The following is a 23,986-nucleotide window of genomic DNA, read 5'->3' on the forward strand; positions in this document are numbered from 1 at the left end:
TGGTGTGTCTCCCTTCTTATTTATTATATTATTATAATATATGATTGTATATCATTGTTGCTGATTATATAAACAAAATGTAATAACAATGTAATTAAAAATGATAACAAAGACTTGCACTTAATTAGGCAGGATTCACATAGCACTTTGAGAATGGGCCCCTATGTGTAGAAGCATGAATGGGGTACATGGTGTAGCCTATAGATAAGGGACCACTCTGTGCTACCTGAGATAAAGAAGACTTCGAAAAACGTGTGTATTTTATGTTTGAGTGAATTAATATTAATGAGTTATGGCAATTTTCCTTTGGGGAAGGTCAAAACCTCTTTGGTAGGTCCCCAATTATTTTATATGTAAGAAACACTTATGAGTTAAATGTTATACTGATCACTTACTTAAAAGCCCTGTTTATTTCATATTTAAATGTGATATTGATAATAACAAATGAATTTGTAGTTGTTATTTCATTTTATTAATTTATATTTTACTTTAGCGGGACTTTGAACTGTTTAGAAGAGAGGACAACTTTAATCCCGTTTTTTATCACATGATTTTCTTGCTCAGTGTGATCAAAGTTCAGAACTTATACTGCTGGAGATGAGAAGAAGTTATTTGTAACCAGACTCTCTGGAGTGACGTTGGAGGACGTGATTGGTGGGCGGTTCTGGTATATATCCGTCCGGCTTCCATCCCACCTTCTCGCCAGTGGAATTTCATCTCAGCTTCTGCACCTTCAGGGCAGACGAGAACATAAAAATAAGTAAGTACTTTTTAGTTTCCTCCTGAACGTGACTATATCCTCTTTACACATGACTTCAGTTTTTTATGCCATAGCTGTGCTCGTTAAAAGCGGACAGTTTTCCCATGAACCCAGATCGTTATAGCGTGCTCTGGCCTGACTCCGTGTCATTTCTCCCGTGCTCAGCTGTATGCCTACGTGGACTTAGCCAGCTAGAAGAACCAACTGTATTCGAAGCTAACATTAGCACGCTAGCTAAAGGCTCTCAGTTCAACTAGTTTTAACGAGCTCAGCAGTGTTGGCTAAAACATATAAAAACGACAACACATCGGGTTGAGAATGTGTTCAGAATTACGGTACTGTTTTAGTTGTTGATTCGCTGCCATCTTAATGCTGTTAGCTGTTTTGAGGCACAGCCTGAAGTTGTGTGTGGGTCTCGTTGAGCTAACTTCACCATTAGCTGAGGGGCTACGTGTCACACGCCGCATTCAAAGTTTTTAGCAAGTTTGCTAACCGGCTAAGGGTTTGGATTCAGTAATCCGTGACTCACTGATTATCCCGGTGAATATCCCACCTCAGATAGGAGACCCATATATTTACAGTAACCCCGACAGTAGGGACAGTGTTAGTTTGTCTCGATCTCTTACATTTTTTTTAATGGTTGACCAATGTTAGCCAAATGACGGCAGCTAGCATTAACTAAAATGTGTCGTTGGCAGCTGTCAGCTTTTGGTTAACTTGATATCGTGTTAGCTGGCAGTCACACTAACCAGCCTCTTAAATCCTTAATCTGGGATTGGGGTATAATGTCATAAAGGCTCGAAGGTTGTCATGCTGAAGCTAATGGGAGTTTAACTAGCAAAGGCGAGCCAGGCACTCTGAACTTGTTAGCAGTTCGTTAGTACAAGTTGTCTCCAATACGTAACGTAAAATGTCATTTAGCTGCATTACACTGGTTTAAACTAGTAATAAGTCTAATTAATGGTTGCTACAGCTGTACCCGTGGCATGTTTATTTAATGTTCTGGGGTCTCTCTGGTGAATGCTCTCCACTTACACTCTTATTTTGGTTTTAGGCTACACATTTTTTCTTTCCTTGTTGTTGTGTTTTTTGTTTTTTGTTTTTTTTTTTTTTAAAGAAAAAAACAACCTCTTAAATTCTTTATCTTGTATAATTGCATTAATAAACATTATTAAATTGCACAGGCTCTGCTGGAAGAAGCGGTTCACTTGTATGGTTTTAATATTGACTGTGTTATAGTGTGTAGTAAAAAAAAAAAAAAAAATGAAAGAATTTGCTGATATCTCGGAGGAGAAGGCAAAGTAATTTGTCCTGACAGTTGAGGAATTTGCATGTTTCATTTCAAGCAACGGATGTATACTGTGGTTACATGTGAAGAGGTGACGGCTCCAGGACAACTTCAAGTATAAAAAGAATCTCATTGCTTAGCACTGTAAATATGTGGCCTCCGTCTGGGTCACGATCCTGTTTCTGGACCCCCCTTTTCTTTCCTTTTCTTTTTTTGAGCAGACTTTTTACTCTGGAATTGCCAAAGTTGTGCCAAAACACACTTGCGCTTTAGTGCTGTGGCAGCTATTTGTTGAACCAAACTGCTAATCAAAAGGCCTCTGGCCTTTCAAGGGCAAGTATCATATCAGGCCAGTTCTTTCTTTTCCAAGGAAAATTTGTTCAAAGAAAAGGGTTTCCTGAATCCTGTTGCTATTCTGGAGTGCTCTCCGTATTGCATATAGACTGGTCCTATACCTGCTTACCTCCAGCAGATGATTTAAAAAAGATAATAGTGGTGTCCTGATACCCAAAGTGACGATATCATGAGCATGCCTTAAACATTTGTTATTTCTAACAACCACTTTATGGCTGTGTAGAAGCCTATAGAAAAACAAGTCCTTTCTGTGTGGCATTTGTAAATGCCTGTTGACTTTACTGTGGATAATTTCGGATCATACTGAAACTGAACATTTTGTAAATGATATTGTAAATTATGGCATCTGAAGCAATCAGACTTCCAATTTATGTTAATTAATAAATGGCGACTACAAATGTAACTTACCCTGTTTACATAAGAACTCTGCCAAATCAACCATGTGGAGCTATCTGCTGGGGCGATCCTTTGTGGAAAAAAGGAAGCAGACAAAAGTATCTTTCGTTTGCATAGTGTCCAGACTATGCTTTCAGGCTCTTGGAAATACTCCTGACACTGGTTTAGTTTATAAACTGATCAGATAGAAGCTGAGACATTTTGAAGACGTTCCTCAAATACCCATGTTGGATTGGGTCTGATTAGTTTGAGCATGCATCAAGACATCATTGGTAGGCTCACTTGCATTTGTAATTTTATCCTTATTGCTTGGTACTCCCACCCACTGAGATGCCGTCCTCTGACATGTCGTCCCATTTGCTTTGCAACAAGTCAGCCAAAGTTTTCCTCCGCCCTGACCGCCTTATGCTGGTGTTGCTTTCAGAGAAGTGTATTCCTTTTCAGTTCCACTTTATTGTTTCTTCACACAAAGAAATCTCAGGTCTTCTTGCCAATGCGGTTCCTTTTTCCTCTTCCTTATGGTTTTTCTATGAGCAGCCAAACCTCTGCACCCTGTAACACCAGCACGTGAATGGTCAATTAGATAAATGTACAGGCGTTTTTTGGGGGGACTCTTTATTAGAAACTGTTTTGGGCTTGTGATTTGTCTTCCAAATAAAAACATAAGTGCTAAGCTTTATTAACAGCAGCTGTACACGGCCATTCTATCACTAGTCGCTTTAATAATATTAATGAGAACAGGCCACATGTTGTCACTTCTGCCAACGCTAACAAATGGAGCTAGAAACCTACTTTTTAGTGCGTCTTCTTATAATATTGGGCTTTCCAAAGAAAGTGCCTGGCAGATCGTACACCTCTTCCCAAACAACACTCGTTGAGTTAATAACATTCGTCCTATGGGAGTCTGTCCACACCTCAGTGGAAAATTTGACTGTTTCCAAGGGTTGTTGAGCAAGTGAGGAAATCTGTGACATCAAACTAGCGAAATGAATCCCAAGTGTTTCTGAGACCTCAGCACAGCCATGTCAATAAGGACATTTAATGCGAATTGTTCACTGTGTGCTTTTACAGGCTCTTGCATGAGAGCGTGATAGCCTGGTTACCTGGCTCACACACAGCAGCTTCATCACTTGCCAGCTCTGTCCTTTTTGTACGACAAGGCAGCGTCCTGATTATGAAAGCCAGATGCTTGTTGAGGAGAGCGAGCTCCAGCGGCAGCTATGCTTTACTGCTGTTCACTAATGCATTTCTTGGCATCTGCTTTATCTGGACATTTCTTAATTTACCATTTGGTTTCAGCCATGAGTTGACAGTGTTTATCTTACTGGGCTCATCAGAACCACAACTATAACAAAATGTGCAATTAGGCCTGACGAGTGGATATGTCTGTGAAGCATGAGTATGTTTTTTCTTTTTCCTTATATTGGCTCTGTTTGTAATCAGTATCCACTATTACTGTGCAATTTAATGATCTACATTTTAAATGCAGGTCATGGTGTAAGACTCATACACAGACGTTTATCTGAAAACATGGTTTTCTTTGTGGATTTAAACTGAGGTCCCAGATTTTTTTTTTAACAGTTGTTTTTTTTTTCTTTTTCTGCTTTCTAGGCAAAAGCTGGCAGGCTGACGGGAGCTTTCATCTTTACAGGACGGATTATCTGGTAACTGACCATTTAGCTGGTAAGTTTGTACAGTTTTTATATTGGCACTTACTTTTGCCAACATAACATTAAGTCGTCTTCTTCTTTTTTTTTTTCTTTAAGTTATTTAGACAGTTTTACTCAAATATTCACTGATTAGTGAGTAATTATGGCCTCCAACAAAATGATACATTGTCATGAACTTAGAATTAATGCATTAAAAATGCATCGGCGCAGGCCCTGGTTTGTGGAAGCAGCCAGGTTTTGCCTCCATTTTTAATACAGTAGTGCTGTTCTACCTAATCACTTGTGTATAAACAGCTGCCACATACATGGTACAACTAGTTTAATTTAACAATCGCAAATACATTTTTCAAACCATAATAAGCCTTTAAGTTTTGTACATGTATTTTGTATCTGTCCTCCCGCATTTCCTTAACCTCCTCACTTCAAGCCCCATCTCCTGAACTGTGTCAGGGTTCTAACACAAATGTGCAAAAATATGCTTATTTATTCATAATGTCGTCGTAATTACTAGTTATCAGATTAGATATACGATCCTCTCATCTCCGTTTGGCTGATAATGAGACTGCTAAACAGTAGCTGGTTTTAAGTTAACATTATGGCAGCTAGCATGAGTCCTTAAAAATCACTCTCCCTCTGATAAACGGTTTGATCACATTCTCACATTATAGGAGTTTATTCGGTAAGAGTCCAGGTCCAACAATTTTGGCTGTTTAGTTAGGATCTCCTAAATAACTCACCTCAGTATCCTTATCATCAGACTCTTTTCACAAAGTTTTACAGCCTCACCCAGAGTAAATAGACATGGACACCCATCATATTGACAATCAAAGTAAACAGCAGACTGACCGCCTACGCTCGTTACAGATGATCGTTACAGTTTTTTTTTCTTTTTCTTCCTTCCCCTCATGGATAACTTTGGATTTGGATCACTGGTGCTTTAAATTTTTTTGCAGTGAAACACTTCAAAGTTACCTGACAGCTTCACTTAAAATAAGTTTCCAGGCCAAGAATGATCAGTTGTAACCGTAAAGAGATTTAATTTATAGTGCCGCTAATGAGCAGTGGGCACAAGAAGTTTATGCAGTCTGACAAGGAGGAGGCCCCACTGCAAGGGTGTTCATAGAGCAGCTAAACACACAGCCACATGGAAGCAAATTTCCCACAATTTACAGATCGATGACAAAACAAAGTCAGGATGTAGTCTTTATGCTTTCAGATGAATTTCAGTCACGCTTGGGAGGGGAAACTCCTCACTGAAGCAACTTGCATTCCTGTGCTTTGGCTAGAATTGATGTTTGTCTACAAAACAAGAAGAACGAGGTGATGGCTTTGGCTGATATCAAGTTTCATCATTGATGGTTAAACCGAACTGACCTGTAGTTGGAACACAGAGTGCAGTTGTTGTTTTTAATGGAACTCTATCATCAACTTCGTTTATAATTCAGAAAGCCGAAACGTCAACAAGATAATTTCATTTTGTTTTTTTAAAATAACTGTTATAGATAAGCGGATTGGCCTTGTGGTTTCTTTCTTGGAAAGAATTATTGGTTCAAAGATCCTAGATGGGGCTGCTGAGCTTTATGTTGGCGGATTTTTGCTTTAATCCTATCCAGCGTGGACATGCAGAGGGGTCAGTGGGGTAAAATCCTCTTAACCTTGCAGCCTTGTCACTTGGCTACATTTCTTAGAATAGAACTGGAGAAGATGGTTGAACAGAGTTCCTGTTGGAAAAACAAAATGTGCTGTAGCTGCAGCCCCGCCCACACCACCGCTCTGCTAGGACGTAATCTCTTCAGTTACTCCCCACTTAGACTCGGCATACATTAGCAAAGTGCTGACGTGTGAATGTGATGAGTGACTATTCTGTCGCACATGGCTTTCTCTGATAAATGTAGATTAGATAAAGGTGAACATCCCAAAGTCCGTGTGTGATAAGCTTGTTTAGCACATTAAACTGTGCTTGTGACACTTTCACCACTTGAAACAAGGGCCTTGCTAAAATTGCCTGTGAGTGCATGCAAAACTCAGTTTCTTGGTTAAACAACGAGTGCATTATAGCTATCACTGTCACTGCTGTTATGCAAATTACATACACAGGGCTAACTAACTGGTTCAATCCAAAAAGTTAAAACCCAGAGACTTATAGTGAAGTGTTGTAACGAGCATGCACCAGTATAATGTTTTCCAATACAATACCAGTATTCTAGCTTTGGGTGTCTGCGGTTAGGAGGGTTATATTAATAAGTTGTATTTATCATTGGGAGAAAGAAACAGGGATTCATTTAAAAAAAAAAAAAAAGAAAAAAAAATGCATCAGAATAAAAATGTGCTGAATTGGTAATTATTGATACAATAAATGAAAACAGGCTGAAGATAAAAGCCATGGAAAAATAAAATTCAACTGGCTTCATTCACCTAAATTATTTGCTCTAGTCTCCTTTCAGCTCAGTGTGAGTCATAAGGCTGCAGACTGCCAGTTCACCTCACACATTTACGCTCATGGTGCTGTTATAAGTGCAGTGCAAGTTTAACACTGAACAAACATCCTTGATTACTAATCTTTTATGTAATGTTTGTCTGATGAAACATGACTGAATGTGAATGAGGGAGAGAGAAGCTGACTCGTCGAAGCTTTTCAGCTAACTCAGCCAGTTTTGAACTAGAGTAAAGGAAACAAACAAACTTCAGCACACAGAAAAGTTATTGTAGCAGGTTATTCTAGCTGCTACGGTTGACACAGGACGAAGTAAAAACAGAACGACAGAGAACTGAGCGACCTCCATTTCGAGCATCAGCTCTGTCCATCCTTAATTTCTACAAATCAGAAAGAAATCCGACGACATCTCTTGTATGAACGAGGTGAATTTGAGAAAAAGCTCAAAATGAGCAGACTACGTCTCCTTTGAGACTTGTATATGTATTTTCTTGCTATGTGTACTGTTACTAAGCTTGTGAAGATGACGTAAGCTCTTCTTTTAGTGGCACACTCGGACTCCGTGTTAACGTGGGATTTCGACCATGAGCTCAGTCGCTGTACTTACGCAGGAAACCTTCAATGCGCACCGCAGTGGGCTTTTGCCAGAGCAGGGTGGTGGTGAGTATTTGGACATAAGACTCTATGGCCTGTAAAATGCAAGCCGAGCCACAAGTGGCTTCATGGTGTATGTCTTTCCTATGTGCACAGCTGCTGTGGCAGGACCCAGTGCTGGAGAGGATGAGGAAGCCCTTCCTACCTACAAGGAAGCCTTCCCACCTCTCCCCGAGAAGGCGGCCCAACCTGAGGGGACCCAGGAAACTTCCAGCGCCTGGGCATCAAAGATCCGTCCTCTCAAGTCTTCGATTATCACCCAGGTACAACTTCTCCTTTGAAATAGTAATGCAGTTATAGAACTTTTTTTTTTTTTTTTTTTTTTAAGAGTCTGCCACAGGATCTTAATTATATGATTTGAAAGTAAATGACAAAGACATTAATTAAGAGTTTACTACATGCATTATATATTTAGAGATATGTGTAGCAATAGGAGACTTAAATAATCAAATGACAAATATGATCCTTCCATGTAAGTGGATTGTAGTTGTGTATGTCAAAGCTAAAATGTCTGTTTCCTGCTGATGATGGATTCTTCTCCACTGGGCATGGCAGCTGTTTCTGTGTACAGGGCGACACTGGATGTTGTAAAAAGACGAACCTTTAAGAAGGGTTTTCCTCCTCGTCGTGTAATAACTGTCTCTGTATGTTCTGTGACACTAGTGGTTGGTACGAAGACGGCATGCTCTGCGACATGCAGCAGTAAACATGGTGAAATAAACAACCATAGCACAGACACATACAGCTACAGTGACACAGGAAGCCTTATCAGTCATTTAGAATCAATTAAAGAAATGATTACCCATAAATAGCAGGAGATTTGTGTGACTCAAACGGTTATCTGTGGAAATTAGGCTTCTGTAAGCAAGTCAGGAGATAAACTGACTCAAAGCTTTAAAAAGCATCGGAGGGTCAAATTTTTTTTTCTTGTTCTTTCCAGATTCTTCTGGAAAATGACTTAATTGATTAAACTTGGGGAGGAGAGAGCTTGAGCCTTATCTAATAGATGAGGTATAATGCTGTTTACACAAATGCTGTGTTTAAAGACCATTCAGAACAGTCAGTGTTATTTGATGTACGGCCTTGATTTAAATAGTGCAGAAGCATGTGCCACTTGGCTCCCTAAATAACAATGCATTTGTTATACATCTGTTAGGCTAACGTTAGTAATGCTAGCACTGCAGATTTATTTATTTAATTTTTTTTCCCTGTGCAGGTTAACGTGAGCCTGTGTTGTTAGTCATGTTATTTACTCTTCTTCTAAGCTTTCAGCAGTCTAAGCACTCCGCTGGTTGATAGGGACATCATCAGTCTTACTTCCCACTTGCCTGTTTCATAACTTGCCGTCCAAAAGTGGGTTGCTGTCGCCCGCTTCCGTCAGTGTGGGCAGCTAGCTGTGTTGACCCGATGGTTGACGGGTGTTGTACACAAAGAAAAGATGAATCATTAGTTTCCATGTCTAAATTTTTTGGTGCTGATTACTGCAGTGTTTAAATAAATCAGATGTCTACTTTAGGGTGGGGGGTGGGTGTGACTAGTGAATTAATGGATCATTATCTTTCCTTTTTAAATAAAATGTTTAATTCATTGGCATGTTTTCAGTATGATATAAAACGGAAGGAAAAACATTTATATTTGAGAATGAGAAGGGTTTTAGTAGAAGGAACATTTTTGTGTATTTTGGTTACAGATCTTGGTGAGGATTACCCGAGCTGGTGGTGTTCTATTTGAACGCATTTGTTTGCCTCACATTTTAGGTTTTCTTTGTGTCAAGCTAATCCTGTTTGTCACAGATTTTTTTTTTTTTTTTTTTTTACATGAACTATGTTTTCCTAGGTTTTCCATGTGCCGTTGGAGGAGCGCAAGTACAAGGACATCAACCAGTTTGGGGAAGGAGACCAAGCAAAGGTTTGCGTAGACATCATGCATAAGACCGGAGCGCACCTGGAACTCTCCTTAGCAAAAGATCAGGGTCTCTCCATCATGGTGTCTGGAAAGTTGGATGCCGTGATGAAGGCCCGTAAGGAGATTGTGTCCCGACTGCAGACTCAGGTTAAGAGATTTGCCTTTATTGGTTTTCTTAAATGATAAGTTTCAGACTGTGGTACCAAATTTGCCTTCTAATCTAAACCAACAGGCTTCAGCTAGTGTTGGCATCCCCAAGGAGCACCATCGTTTTGTCATTGGCAAAAACGGGGAGAAGCTTCAGGAGCTGGAGCTCAAGACTGCCACCAAAATCCAGATCCCACGACCTGACGACCTCAGCAACCAGATCAAGATCTCTGGTACCAAGGAGGGGCTGGAGAAGGCAAAGCATGAGATCCTGTTGATCTCTGCTGAGCAGGTAATTTACCACCTCACGCCAACACCTTTTTAAGGATATCTGTATATAATTTGTTCAAAGTTTGTTGTATAGCTCTTCCAAATCTGATACATTAGCAATTTTCCTCTTTTTAGGACAAGCGTGCTGTGGAGAGGGTGAACATTGAAAAAGCGTACCACCCATTCATCACCGGTGCCTACAATAAGCTAGTGGGCGAGATGATGCAAGAGACTGGTGCCCGCATCAATGTCCCCCCTCAGAGTGTGAATAAGACTGAGATCGTCATCACTGGGGAAAAGGAGCAGGTGGCCCTTGCTGTGACTAAGATCAAAAAGGTTTATGAAGACAAGGTATGCAAATAAGCACTGAGAAATTGTGTCCAGACTGCAGCAACAGTCAGATTTTCATATTTTTCTATAGCTGGTATTGCTGTTTATCATCTAGATTGACACCAGTAATCGTCCTGCCCTGCACATTGTGTTCCTTTGTCCAGATAAATGGAACAAAAAATGAAAATATTTACTTTGTGCAAAGTCCCTCACCTTCTTGTCTGTCTTGTAGAAAAAGAACACCACCACTATTGCTGTGGAGGTGAAGAAGTCTCAGCACAAATATGTGATCGGCCCCAAGGGAAACACCCTGCAGGAGATTCTGGATAGAACTGGCGTCTCAGTTGAGATCCCACCTTCTGACAGCAGCTCAGAAACTGTCATCCTTCGTGGAGAGCCCGACCGTCTGGGTCAGGCTCTCACTGAAGTTTATGCCAAGGTACATTTACCATGTGAAGACTGGTAATGTTAAGAGTTATTTAAACATATGAGAATTGAGGAGTAACAACAGCATTTTTCCTTCTACAGGCAAACAGTTACACTGTTTCCTCGGTCTCAGCTCCTTCTTGGCTTCATCGTTTCATTATTGGGAAGAAGGGCCAGAACTTGGCAAAGATCACTCAACAAATGCCCAAGGTGTGTTAAATGCTCTTAAATAAAGTACTTGTTTAATTTTTTTTAAACCTGCTTTTGACTTCTGTCTCATGTATTTTGAATGAAGGTGCACATTGAGTTCACTGAGGGAGAAGACAAGATCACCCTGGAGGGTCCTATCAAAGATGTGCAAATGGTGCAAGGCCAGATTGAAGCCATGGTTACAGATTTGGTAAGTGTGTTGAATCTTTAGTCACACAGAAATTTGTCAGGCTATGTTTCTCCCTGAAATTGGCTGATAGGGAAGCCTGTCACCTCCCTGTGGCCTTGCACACGGTAATGAAAACTGTAAGCTTCAGCGAAATTTATACACTTGTGTTGTAAATTTTTGTAAAAGGCTGTAAATGTGTTTATTCCTGCTGTAAAGTTGAACATTTTTAAATGTTTAAATTTGAAGTCGTATCAAGTGAGAATGAGCAAACCTTAAGTGCTAGACAACAAGCTCCTCATGATTTTTGTTGTTTTGATAGGTAAGCCGAATGGACTACGCAGAGATTAGTGTGGATCCCAAATTCCACCGTCACCTGATTGGAAAAGGAGGTGTTAATAGTGAGTATATTGCTGTCAGATGCTGCAACAACAACAACAAGGAATATTTTTCTGAAACAATGCATTTACTTATTAATTTAGTCAACCGGATCAAAGAGGTGCACAAGGTGACTGTCCGCATCCCCCCTGATAATGAAAAGAGCAACCTGATCCGCATTGAGGGGGATCCCCAGGGTGTGCAGGAAGCCAAGAAGGAGCTGCTAGAGCTTGCGTCACGCATGGTTAGTTCAAGCTTCAGTTTAGAGGCAAAATTCTGCAAATGATTTCCTGTTATGTCTCTAATTGCATGGTTTCATGTAGGAGAACGAGCGTACAAAGGACTTGATCATCGAACAACGTTTTCACAGGGCCATCATTGGCCAAAAAGGGGAGAAGATTAAGGAAGTGCGGGACAAATTCCCAGAGGTGAGCTGTAAATCATCATTGTGGTTGTTTCTCTGTTTTGTTTTGTTGTCCCCCCTTTTCTTTTTTCTTTTTTTTTTTTTTTTCTCTCTCCCCTTCTTCTTCCCTCTGCTTTAACCTTGGAAAATTTACTCCCTTACCTCTAAATGTTTGTTCCAGGTCATCATTAACTTCCCTGACCCAGCACAGAAAAGTGACATTGTTCAACTTCGGGGCCCAAGAACTGAAGTAGAAAAATGTTCAAAGTTTATGAACAAGATAGTGGCTGAAATGGTAAATCTCAGTTTGACTTGAAGTTTAAAATGCTGTGCTAGTGTATTTGTATTTTATTGCAGCGTTGAAGTGTCATTAAGTGTTAACCTTCAGTGATTCCTTTGGTCAGGTGGAGAACAGCTATTCTGTCTCAGTCCCCATCTTCAAGCAGTTCCACAGAAACATCATTGGAAAAGGAGGGTCAAACATCAAGAAGGTACTGCACGTTTTCCGATTCTGAATTCACGTTAAATCGGCGTGTTAATTTATTTTAAGTTTGATTTGACACCTCCTTTATTTTTTTGCTTTGTAGATTCGAGAGGAAACGAACACCAAAATTGATCTGCCTGCTGAGAACAGCAATTCAGAGATGATTGTCATCACTGGGAAGAAGGCAAACTGTGAAGCAGCACGGACTCGGATCTTGGCCATTCAGAAGGATCTGGTAGGCACTCATTTTAGCATGTGTGGGGATTTTTATTTTTATTTTTTTTTTAATTTAAACTAGGGTTGTTTTCAAATCTTGTCTTGTTTGCTTTAATAAATTGTCATGTTGTCCAGGCGAACATCTCAGAAGTGGATGTGTCCATTCCCTCGAAGCTGCACAACTCCTTGATTGGGTCGAAGGGACGTTTGGTGCGATCCATCATGGAGGAGTGTGGCGGCGTGCACATTCACTTTCCCACAGAGGGCTCAGGGATTGATAAGGTCACCATCAGAGGCCCTGCAGAGGAGGTGGAGAAAGCTAAGCAGCAGCTGCTTGCCTTGGCGGAGGAGAAGGTTTGTAAATATGTGTCTGAATTAAAGCTGAACTTTTTGTTCAACTCATTGTTTTGAAGTTGTGGGGTGAAGAGAATGAGAAGGTAAAAAGGCAAAGAGCTCCTTTTGTATTAGCACATGCTGAGCATTTGTTTCGGTCATCCTTTTAGTCGCTCGCAAATGGCTAAGAAAATGTTTCTGAAGTTTGATTTGGTTAGTTATTATCCCATTATCAGGGAGTTCATGCATTTCAGTTGGAAAAAGACTTGAACAAAGACCTTATGTAGTTAAAAGCTACTTGTAATAAATGTCAGCCTAATTTTATCCATTTTGTTTTCCTTAGCAAACAAAGAGTCACACTGTTGAGCTGCATGCAAAACCAGAGTACCACAAATTCCTTATTGGGAAAGGTGGTGGAAACATCCGTAAGGTTCGTGACAGCACCGGCGCCAGAATCATCTTTCCCACCCCTGAGGACAAAGACCAGGAACTCATCACTGTGGTTGGCACCGAGGAAGCAGTACGGGATGCACAGAAAGAGCTGGAGGAACTCATCAAGAGTTTGGTAAGATTTCAAATGAGTTCTGTCAACAGTTGGATGAAATGAACCAACAATTCGGTTAATTTTATTTTTTATTTTTTGTGTTACAGGACAATGTTGTTGAGGACACTATGAACGTTGACCCCAAGCATCATCGCTACTTTGTAGCCCGCCGTGGCCAAGTCCTTAGGGACCTTGCTGATGAGTATGGTGGGGTTATGGTGAGCTTCCCCCGCACAGCTTCTCAGAGTGATAAAGTTACCCTTAAAGGAGCCAAAGAGTGTGTGGAAGCTGCCAAAAAACGCATGCAGGAGATTGTGGAGGACTTGGTTAGTAGTGTTTTGTTAAGGGAAGTCTTTCTGTTTATTCTCCTCTTTGAAATGTAACAAGCTTTTCTTCTTTTTATTTTTCAGGAGGCTCAAGTGACTATGGAGTGTGTAATTCCTCAGAAGTTCCACCGTTCAATCATGGGTCCTAAGGGCTCACGGATCCAGCAGATCACTAGAGATCACAACGTGCAGATCAAGTTCCCAGAACGCGAGGACCCACAAGGTAAATAGTAAAGACCTGCAGTGTGTCTATTACTTTAGTTTCTGTCTTAATATAACTTTCATTATGAGAACATTGATATTTTTATTTATTTTTAAGTAACACTTTATTTATATATAAATAAAATAATTGTACTTAGTTTTGAAACTGATGGTTGATATTTTTAGCCAACAAAAAGCATTTGGGCATGTACATTTATTTATTTATTTTTTTTGAATACTCTGATTTTCTTTTAGCTGCACCTCCTGCTGAGGCTCCTGTCCAGGAGAATGGAGAAGCTGACGGTGAAGTGAAGGAGCCAGTTGATCCCAACGCGCCCAAGAAGTGCGATGTGATTATAATTTCTGGACGCAAAGAGCGGTGCGAGGCTGCCATCGAAGCACTGAAGGTTGGACTTCATATTCAAGCTCAGGAATGTTAAAAAGCAACTTTTTGAAGAACTACAGCTAACTGTCTTCCTTCTTTAGGCCCTGGTTCCTGTAACTATTGAGGTGGAAGTGCCTTTTGAGCTTCATCGCTACATCATTGGACAGAAAGGAAGTGGAATTCGCAAGATGATGGAGGATTTTGAGGTGTGTTGTAGATGTCTTTATAGGAATGAAGGAGCCTTGATGTTTTACTGGATATTTGATCTGGCATCACTGTCTCTCTCCAGGTTAATATTCAAGTGCCTGCTCCTGAGCAGCAGTCTGATAAAATCGCCATCACCGGCTTGGCCAGTCTTCTCGACCGCGCCAAAGAGGGCCTCTTGGAGCGCGTCAAAGAGCTGCAGGCCGAGCAGGAGGATCGGGTTAGTATTTGCTTACTAAAATGCATCAATTGTGGCACTTAATGTGTGTTGAGGCTGAACTATGGTGTCTTTATTTCTGTGTTGACGATTTATAGTCAAATGGTGCACTAATCTTTTCAGATTAGCTCAAAGGGCACCCTTATCATAATCCTCAAGTGAACAAAGGGCTTAATAATTAGTCTTATCTTAGGCAAACATCAGGTTGAGTAGTAGTGGGAAATGGCCAGCTGTCAGACTTTATGAAATTCCAACCCAACATTTTGCCACCTTTTCTCAAACCCTCTGCAGGCACTCAGGAGCTTCAAGCTGACCATCACTGTGGACCCCAAGTATCACCCCAAGATAATCGGCCGCAAGGGTGCCATTATTACAAACATCCGCACTGAGCATGATGTTAACATCCAGTTCCCAGAGAAGAATGATGAAAACCAGGTATGTCTATGGCTTATGGTATTAAATTGAAATGGGCTTCCTGATAATGGTGCTCGATATCGGGCCAGATGCTTGGTATAAGGGTGTTTTTTTTTTTAAATTAATTCTGCTGTGTCTCCATAGGATCAGATTACTATTACAGGGTATGAGCACAAAGCCATAGCTGCACGAGATGCCATTCAGGCCATCGTGGATGAGCTGGAAGAGATGATCTCTGAGGACATCACCCTGGACAGCAGGGTCCATGCTCGCATCATTGGCGCCCGTGGCAAGGGCATTCGCAAGATCATGGATGAGTTTAAGGTTAGGATGGTGAAACGAGAAGGTGTAGGTAGCTGCTCTACAAATCTGTGTATAATGACAGAGACAAAGAGGTGTGGGGGGAAAATCCTCTCCCCCCCACACAAAAAAAACTATCAGAAGGGAAAAGGTTAAACCTGCCAGACAGCACAGTCACAGCTGTGCACACATACAGAAATGAATGATATTGTAATTAGTGGAATAGGTCATTCCAAATACTGCACTTTCTGTATTCTTACAAACTTTAACTTCTCTTTTAAACTCTTCAGGTTGATCTCAGGTTTCCCCAGAGTGGAGCTGCAGACCCAAACCTCGTGACAGTCACCGGTCGCCCTGAGCTTGTGGATGAAGCCATCGACCATCTCCTCAACCTGGAAGAGGAATACGTAAGCTTCCCTCTCCAGATAATGTCCAAAACAAAAAGTGCTTTATGTGAGTTAATTGGTACTTACACAGTTTGTTTTGTGTCAGATGGCAGATGTTGTGGAAAATGAGGCAAAGATGGCTTATATGAGGCCTTCTGGCAGTAGCGCTGCTGCCGCCGACGAACAGCGTGGCCCATCCAAAGGCTTCGTGGTGAGGGAGGCTCCCTGGGCTACTGCCAATGAGAAGGTGAGGGTCTTCTAATATCAAGGTCAAAAATCTGCAAAGTGGTCACGCCCTTCTTTTTAAATCCTCATTTTCCTTAATTTTTTTTTTTTTTCCTACTCTTAAGGCCCCTGATATGAGCAGCTCTGAAGATTTCCCAAGCTTTGGAGCCCCAGTGGCAACCAAGGCCTCACCCTGGGGACCAAAGCGCTTCTAAGCCGTGCTGCTACAGACGGGCCTGAAATTAACCAACACAATCTACCCCGTTATTCTCCCCAACCCCCTCTTGACCTGGACTGACCGCTGACCCTAAAAGTCTTCAGTTCTAAGACTGTCATCCTTCTGTCTACTTATCTCGGTCTAGCCTCGCAGATTCAGTCTAAAAGTGTTCTAAGATACTGTAATTGACTTGTGAGCTCTGTTTCTGCATTAAATACTGTCTTATGCTTAAAAAAAACAAACAAAAAAAACAACCCATTGTTACGGTGAAGTCTACAGTCTGTAAAAGACCGATGTTTAAATGTTGATTAGACAAGACATTTCATTGTGGTTTGAACTGTTATACCAAATTCAGTGGTGGCCAGACATGAGGTTCTTTTTATTTTATTTTTAAATTTTTTTTTAAAAATTTAATTTAATTTTTTTTTTTTTTTTGAGCTGCCCTTATCTTAGTTGCCTTCGCAGGGTGGGGTGAAGCAATTGAATTGCTGCTGGTGACCTATTCAGACATGAAGCCTGACCAGCGAGGCCAGCTGTTTCAGTATCCCACCCCTCTCCTGCCTTATTCATGTAGCTGCGTGAAAATTGTCAGTCATTAGCCCTCAAGCACACTCTAGTGGTTGTCCTCCGTCACGTCGTTCCATTTGCTTGTAACTGTGCTTCTGTGTATACTGTCAAGTAGTGGCATGTACCTTGTAGCCTTATGAATTGGTGAACTTTTCAAAGGGGGTGTGGGAGTGGAGGAAGGGTAGGGAAGGGGGCGGGGGGTGGTTTTAGCCAGTGCAGAATGGCACCTACTCAAACTGCCAGATGCTTGGAGATCATGCCAGAACTAAACCTCTTGCAACACTAGGCCTAGAGCTCCAACGTATCCAACCTCACACTAACTGTTGGACCTATATATTTTTTTTTTCTTTTCATTTTTCTTTTTTTTTCTTTTCTTTTTTTGACATTCAAAAGTAAGTCACTCTACAAAATAAAATGACTGTGTGTTTGTGATCAAAACGGCAGACCATCGTGTGCCAACTACCTGTCTAGTGATGTCCTGTGTTACTCATCCTCTGTATTGGGTCAGTGTCCAGTCCTTTTGTCTTCCAGTTGCTATGCAGATTGCTCTGTTAAATAGCAATGGCCCTTTTTATTTTTAATCAGCCTTACAACTAGAAAGATACAAACCAGGTAGAGATGATGTTGAGGTGCATTTTTAATGGACAACTGGAAGGTATGTCTATTGTTTCCTCAAACTCTCGGGACAGTCCCGCCCCCCCCCCACCTCTCCTCCTCAATTACTAGTTTACTTTGCTCGAGTGCAGATTTAGCTTGTCAGCTGCTAATTCAGCATCTAGCATCAGCCTACCTTGGTTTCTATCCTCCTAGTATTGAATGAAAGATTATGCAAATACCATTGAAGTGAACGGTTATGGATGACACTGGAAAAGAAATTGTCCAAAAAAGTCAATAAAAATTGAAAATGCTCTGTGCTTCTTCATCCCCCCCCCCCCCCTTATCAAGTGGAATTTCTAATTTTTCAATGAACTCTCACACACAGAAAACACGATCAATATAATAATCTGCCCATGCCATGCATGGAGACTCATCGAGATTGTTTTCTCTTTTCTAATTTGATGTCTGTGGTGATCTAAAACTAGGTGCAACGTTAGTCAGATATTGTATTAATGAACAATAACATGATTCCTAATATTCAGAGCAAAAATCCCAGGAATTGTATCACTACTTCGGTCTTATTTTACCAAATTTAACAGTTTTAAAGTCACCAGAATTTATGTTTTTATAAATAACCTAATGAGAAATCCCTTCATTGTTGGTGTTTATCCTGTTAAAATAATGTGATGTTCAGGTCCCGGAGATGTCACAGCATATCTTTACTAGGCAGCAACGGTGATGCAAAACTTAGTGCTCATCATGGTGTTACATAAAAACAAACAAGCAAACAACAACAAAAAACAATTTCAACAAAAAGTGCAAAAATAAAGTCACAGAATATAGGTAAAACATTTCACGTTCATCAAATAATAAAATTTATTTTAAGCCACAGATTTATCAATAAGCCAAAAAAGAAAAATCCAGGCAGAAGATGAGCCTGATTATTGGTTAAAAAAAAAATAAAAAATAAATAAAAAAGACTTTTCATAACTTGTTTTGAGCTGCTATCCCATATGGTGATCCAAACCTTTAAAGTTTACCCCAAATGCCAGTTTTTAGCTTTTCTCCAGTTTATTAAAATAAAACACATCAAACTTCCAGGGTATCAGTGCTTGTTTCTATTCCTCTAATGTCATAGACATGAAACTGGTGTAGTTGTACTGTTGAAACTACAATACCTGTGATACTGATACCTGTGATACTGATGAAATCAAAAGGTTATTACAGAAAAATGCTTATCAGAAATCAGGTGTTGTCATCAGACTGTGACATAAAATGAATCTGGTTGTCTTCAGACCTGGAAATTTGATGTTGAGTTCTGACAAAAATAAACAAAAAATGAGCACATTTAAAACGTTTGGCCTGTAGTTTGGAAAACACTCATTTTATGAGGGCAAAATTTTGTCCTCATAGTATGAACTAATGCAAAAAACGGGCTGACTCTGAGGGGGTCAGGTGGGAAATGGAACCATCTTTGTAGTCCTTACTCTTTTCTGAGTCTGGGCAAATGTGTGAAACAGCGCCCCCTGGGTTGTAAAGGCTGATAAAAATCAAATGGCCTCAAACGAGAGTAGGGTTGAATTGATGAATTGTAGCAAGGTGAGTTCATAAGCATTAAATAAATAAGAATAATATAGTTACAGTTGAGGTCAGTCTATAACTGTGGATGGGAAGGTCTTGGGACGGAGCGGTCACACGTTACCTGAAACAAGCCTGGAATTGTTAGCTAGCTAACATCAGCGTTCTGTTTGCTAACAAAAGCTTTGGACAACTTCCAGCTGTATCGAGTTTATTTTATTTATTTATTTTTTCAATAAAATCGTCGGACGTAACATAGTGTGGATCCTTCCTCATGAAAGACACAAAAGTGGACGGGACATCAATAAAGTGAGTAAAAGTATCTCTTCTCAGTTTGTGGTCACCTGGTCACACCTGTGGCTGAGTGTGAATTTAACTACGTCTGTTTATTTGTTATTGTTCGTATCACACGTCTTCGTTGGGTTTTAGTAATATGCTGACGGTAATTTGTGATTTAAGCCAGAACACAGTGTATTTAAAAAAAAGCTTTAAGAAAGCAGAAACAAACAAACAAACAAACCCAAAATATAATGACAACACAAAACAGCTCAAGTTGGTAAAAAAAAGAAAAGAAATACTAGGAAGTAGTGAAATAAAATAAATAAAAATTAAATAAAAAAATTAAATAAAATACAACTAAAAGTCAGGGGAGTGGTTGAATGTGTTACAAAAAGGAGCTCAACAAGGTTACAATCTAGAGTAAATAAATTTTTATTTTAATAAATAAAAATGGAAATAAAATTATATCAAAACTTAATATCTTCAATTAAAAAATGTTCGATTTTCTTGCTGCTTCATATTCTGTCCTTCATTAACAGAAAAACAAACAAAAAAACAAACAAAAAATACTGTGTTCAGTTTCACTTAAATGCAGGTCAATAAAACGGCACCAACACACTATCGTGTTCATTCATGACAGTTTCGGTTCATGTTTTTCATATAGTTGTCTGGGCTCCATGTCCAGTGGTTCTGTGCCCCATCAGAAACAACGTGCCCCTCAGTTTGAGAACCACTAATATGACAGAAAAGTGTTGAGAAAGAGCAGGGTTGAATAAACTATTGACATAAGCGAACAGATAATTCACTGCCAGACTGATGTGGAGGACTTCCTGTGTTTGTCTGTGAAGATTCTCAGTCACTTCCTGTGTTTGTCAAATACACCTGAAAGGTAAACTAAAAATGTTATTTAGTGTGATGGCCAGCATCATACCGAAAAGATAAAATCTATAAAATTAGTTTGTTCAGTTTGCTGTTTGTTATTGAATTTGCTGATAGAGCAGTATATTAGGGGTGGGGGAAAAAAATCGATTCTGTGTAGTATCGTGATATTTTGTTTGCTAATAATGTATCGATACAGGGACAGCAGAAATCGATATTTTGTTACAAAAAAGGTTTTGTTGATCCTTTTTCTGAGCAAGAATCCTGACATTCCTTCACTGTCCAAATGTGTTTAACTTTTTTTTTGGCAGCAATAAACATGACAGTTTACTTATTTTAATTTAAGACATGTTTTATTTTAATTAAGTTTAAAACTTTTTTATTTAATGTAAAATTATATTTTGTTTTAATTTACTTTCAAATTCTTCAGTTGCTGAAGGGGCTGCATAGTTTTCATAAATTGCATAGTTCAGAATAGCTAAGTTGGACTAGACTGTAATACAAACCGTTCAGTTTGTCAACAATAAAACTGACTGAAATGAGAGAAAGACTGAGTGCGAGACTTTGATATTAGATAAAATGAATATTGATAAAGTTTACCTTTATGTACAGAATCTGAATATCGCAAAATATTTTTAAAAAATTGCAATAATATCGTATCGTGCGTTAAGTATTGTGATAATATCGTATCGTGGGATGTATGGTGATTCCCACCTCTACAGTATATACATATATGAGAAATATTCACCACAATGTAGAGCAGACGACAGAGAAACTAAATGTAGGGCAAAGATGATGTGTGTTAGATAATTTGAGGAACGATATCGGTGCTAAGAGGTCGTGTAAATCCTAATAGGAAACACTGTTGGTGTCACCATTATCAGGTCATTGTTTTGGAAATCCTCCTTCCTATTGATGCTCCTGAAAACTACTGAAAAAGGTAGTTTGTAATCACTGTTGAGTATTCCTCTGCTGAGCTCTTTCAGTATCACAAGGTTCAGAGCTCTCCTCCCTTTCGTGGATTACATGTGTACATGTTTGTGAACAGGCAGCAAAGAAATGGAGATGAATGTTTTCCTCCCTCCCCGGTCTCCTCTTGAAAGCTGATAGTCGCACTTTCAACACTCATGAAGCGCTCCTGTGTTTGAAAGGAGCAACGTAAAGCTCTCACCAGAGCTCTGAGGCATAATCATGACACAATTAAGATAATTTCCCAACCACTGCTGGTGGCAAGAAAAGCAATTTTTACGCCTTGTAATCGAGTCTGGCTGTCAGATTAAGATAGCAGGTGATTTGAGGGAAATTGTCTTGGCTAACTCTTTGGAGTGGGATCCAGGTGGCCTCAGGTATCTCTTTGCCCATTGAGGTTGCCTGGAAGGTAATGCAGGTTTGATTTTGAAAATGAAAGAAACATTTGAGTGGTGGATTTGTGTCTCTGGGCATTTGTCATCTTATTACCTGCCTCTGCTGCCATCTACTCCTGCATCTTGCCACATGAAAGAGCCAAGTGGCCCGTTATCTCTCTCACACTTTCTTTCTCTGTTTCCCCTTTTCTGTCTCCGACTTGCCATCCAATGACAAACTCCAAATTTGACCCATACTGTATGAGATTACCACATGTGGGGGTTGGAAATCTTGGTCAATGTTAGCTTCTTGTGGTTGATTTTTCAGCCATTTTGGTTTTTAGGAATGTCAGAATGGAAAAAAAAAATGCTGTCCTACTTGGTCAAATGGATCTGGTTTTGGATCATGGCAAGTTAACTACTTCAAACAATACAATTTAAATATCTGTAACAATTATTTGATTAATTCAGCCAACTGACAAACTAATCAGGAAGTATTAAAAGCAAAAAACCAAAAATGACAACAATAATCCAAAGAAATATAACGTAATGATTTTCAAATAATCATTAAGTTATAAATGGTCTTCGTATTTCTTATCTTAAAATGTACTTTTCCCCCTTGTTTCCATCATTGCCTGGCAGTTTGTAACATGCTGCTACATCCAAAAGGTAATGCACCTTGAAGCTGTTTGCCAGCCAGCAAAAATAGACGAACACCTGCTCGCAACCAGGTGGCAAGATTAGATATTGCCTCTGTACATGCAAAGCCAAAGATGGCTACTGTGGAGCTTCTTCAAAAATATAAATGAGAATGAAGTCCAGTCCAAACCAGGTGAAGCTACCATGTTACAAGTTTACACCAACTATGTACACTATCGTTTGAGAGCAGTTTGGGGTCGTTGTTCTTTAAGGATCTGAGCGTATATCGAGTAATATTTCTGCTTGAAGTATTTAGCAGTATTTAGCGACCTGAAAGAAGCACCTCGTGAAAATCTGGCAACTTTTCAGAAAATCCTAATGGATTGTTCAATGTAAGAGTTGCTTGCTTTATTTTTTTTGTTTCTTTGCAGCTGGCACCATTCAGTGAGTGACAACGGTTTACACAGCTTGATATCCTTAATGAATGTGAATTAGCTGAAGATTTTAAAATGAACTGTCTGATTATTGATGATTTTACATGTAATTATATTCACATATGTACATGTTCACATAGCATGTCTATGAAATTTGTATCTTAGCAAAGCAGCATGTACTTAGCTAACAATGTAGTGTTTAACTTCACTGTTTTATGCTTGTTCTGTCATCTAATAACAGAAAAAGCAACTACATAAGTTAAACATGCATCTCATTTCTATATGGAGAATATAGTAGTGACATTGGTACAGTATTCCTGCAGCAGACAAGTGGGCCATGACATTAGCCTCCAGAAAAGAAGGACATTGTTGGGAAATTCACAAAGAACCCAGTGACTGGATCATGAAAATGTATGTTAAGCTCTTCATTTTGTAAATTTGGGTGAATTTGCCAAAAAAAAAAAAGAGGCAAATAATAAAAGACTGCAAAAGACCTTTCTAAAAAAAACCCCAAAGTTCTAGTAAATTTCTTTTTATTATAATTTCAAATAGAAGTATGAACTGCATAGCACATGTGATGGAGAATGAAGCTGCAGTTGAAGCCACAGTTTAAATCCTTATATCCACTAGATGGCATCGATAGACTTGAGTTTGATCTCTCAGCCAGCAGCAGCCTCTATACTACTGTCCAGCTCACCCCATACATGTTCACATATTAAATTCATTGTAAACAGATGTGGATAGCCCCTCACTGTTCACTGAAATATACTGTTCACTGCTGTTTTTCAGGTGTTGAGAGGAAATGCTTGTTACATTTTTGAAGTCTTTCACCCGCTGTGACATTATAAGTAACATTTCTTCCTTTTCTCTTATTCTGTTAAATTTGAATTCTTGCTTTCCTGGTAGTTTTAACAGAAAAAATAAATTGACAAGTTTTCTCTCCACCAGTGGAAAGAAAACCATTCAGACCCTGAGTGTACATTTTACCTGTTTTGGCATACTGGCTGAATTTAGTCATTTTCATCTAGTTTATAATGAGTTTGATGGTTTACATCCTGTGTGTTAGATGCATCTAGTTAAACATTATGGTGTTCATCTTAAGCTATTCTACATGATTGAAATAGTAAATAGTTATAAAAGAAAAGTAGAAATTGCCATAGTGTCTCCTGGCTTGCCTCCCTAATTTTCATATTTTAGTTGCTAAAAGAAATTCTCCATCTGTCTGTGTGTCTAGGTCAATTTGGATTTTAGGGCCCTGGCAGTAAATGGCACTGGCAGACTGTGGAATCCCCTTGCGTTCAAGACTGGCAGGGCTCAATCAAATGATGAGAGGCGACACATTCATATGCTGGTGAATACAACGTTCCCTGACACACGCTCTCGGAAAAGGCTTGGCCACATGAAATATTGCTGAACTTGAACACTTC

The 23,986-nt window shown here is 39.6% G+C and overlaps 1 protein-coding gene across 1 annotated transcript; it reads left to right on the top strand.

Moving 5' to 3' along the window:
• Positions 1–646: 646 nt before the first annotated feature.
• Positions 647–17,718, top strand: hdlbpa (high density lipoprotein binding protein a). Its single transcript, XM_085447284.1, has 28 exons — positions 647–760; positions 4,410–4,481; positions 7,448–7,562; positions 7,653–7,819; positions 9,393–9,608; positions 9,694–9,900; positions 10,014–10,229; positions 10,441–10,647; positions 10,737–10,844; positions 10,930–11,034; positions 11,333–11,411; positions 11,493–11,632; positions 11,712–11,816; positions 11,973–12,086; positions 12,196–12,282; positions 12,379–12,510; positions 12,627–12,845; positions 13,168–13,389; positions 13,476–13,694; positions 13,779–13,917; positions 14,151–14,302; positions 14,382–14,486; positions 14,570–14,704; positions 14,993–15,136; positions 15,260–15,439; positions 15,706–15,822; positions 15,908–16,048; positions 16,152–17,718. The coding sequence occupies exons 3-28, from the start codon at positions 7,487–7,489 to the stop codon at positions 16,239–16,241; spliced, it is 3,822 nt and encodes a 1,273-aa protein (XP_085303410.1). The 5' UTR covers positions 647–760; positions 4,410–4,481; positions 7,448–7,486; the 3' UTR covers positions 16,242–17,718.
• The last annotated feature ends 6,268 nt before the right edge of the window (positions 17,719–23,986 follow it).

Source organism: Copadichromis virginalis, linkage group LG23 (assembly GCF_057382275.1).
Source record: "Copadichromis virginalis isolate Kocher_CV1m ecotype Utaka linkage group LG23, C_Virginalis_male_GT1.1, whole genome shotgun sequence".
NCBI classification, from domain to species: Eukaryota; Metazoa; Chordata; class Actinopteri; order Cichliformes; family Cichlidae; genus Copadichromis; species Copadichromis virginalis.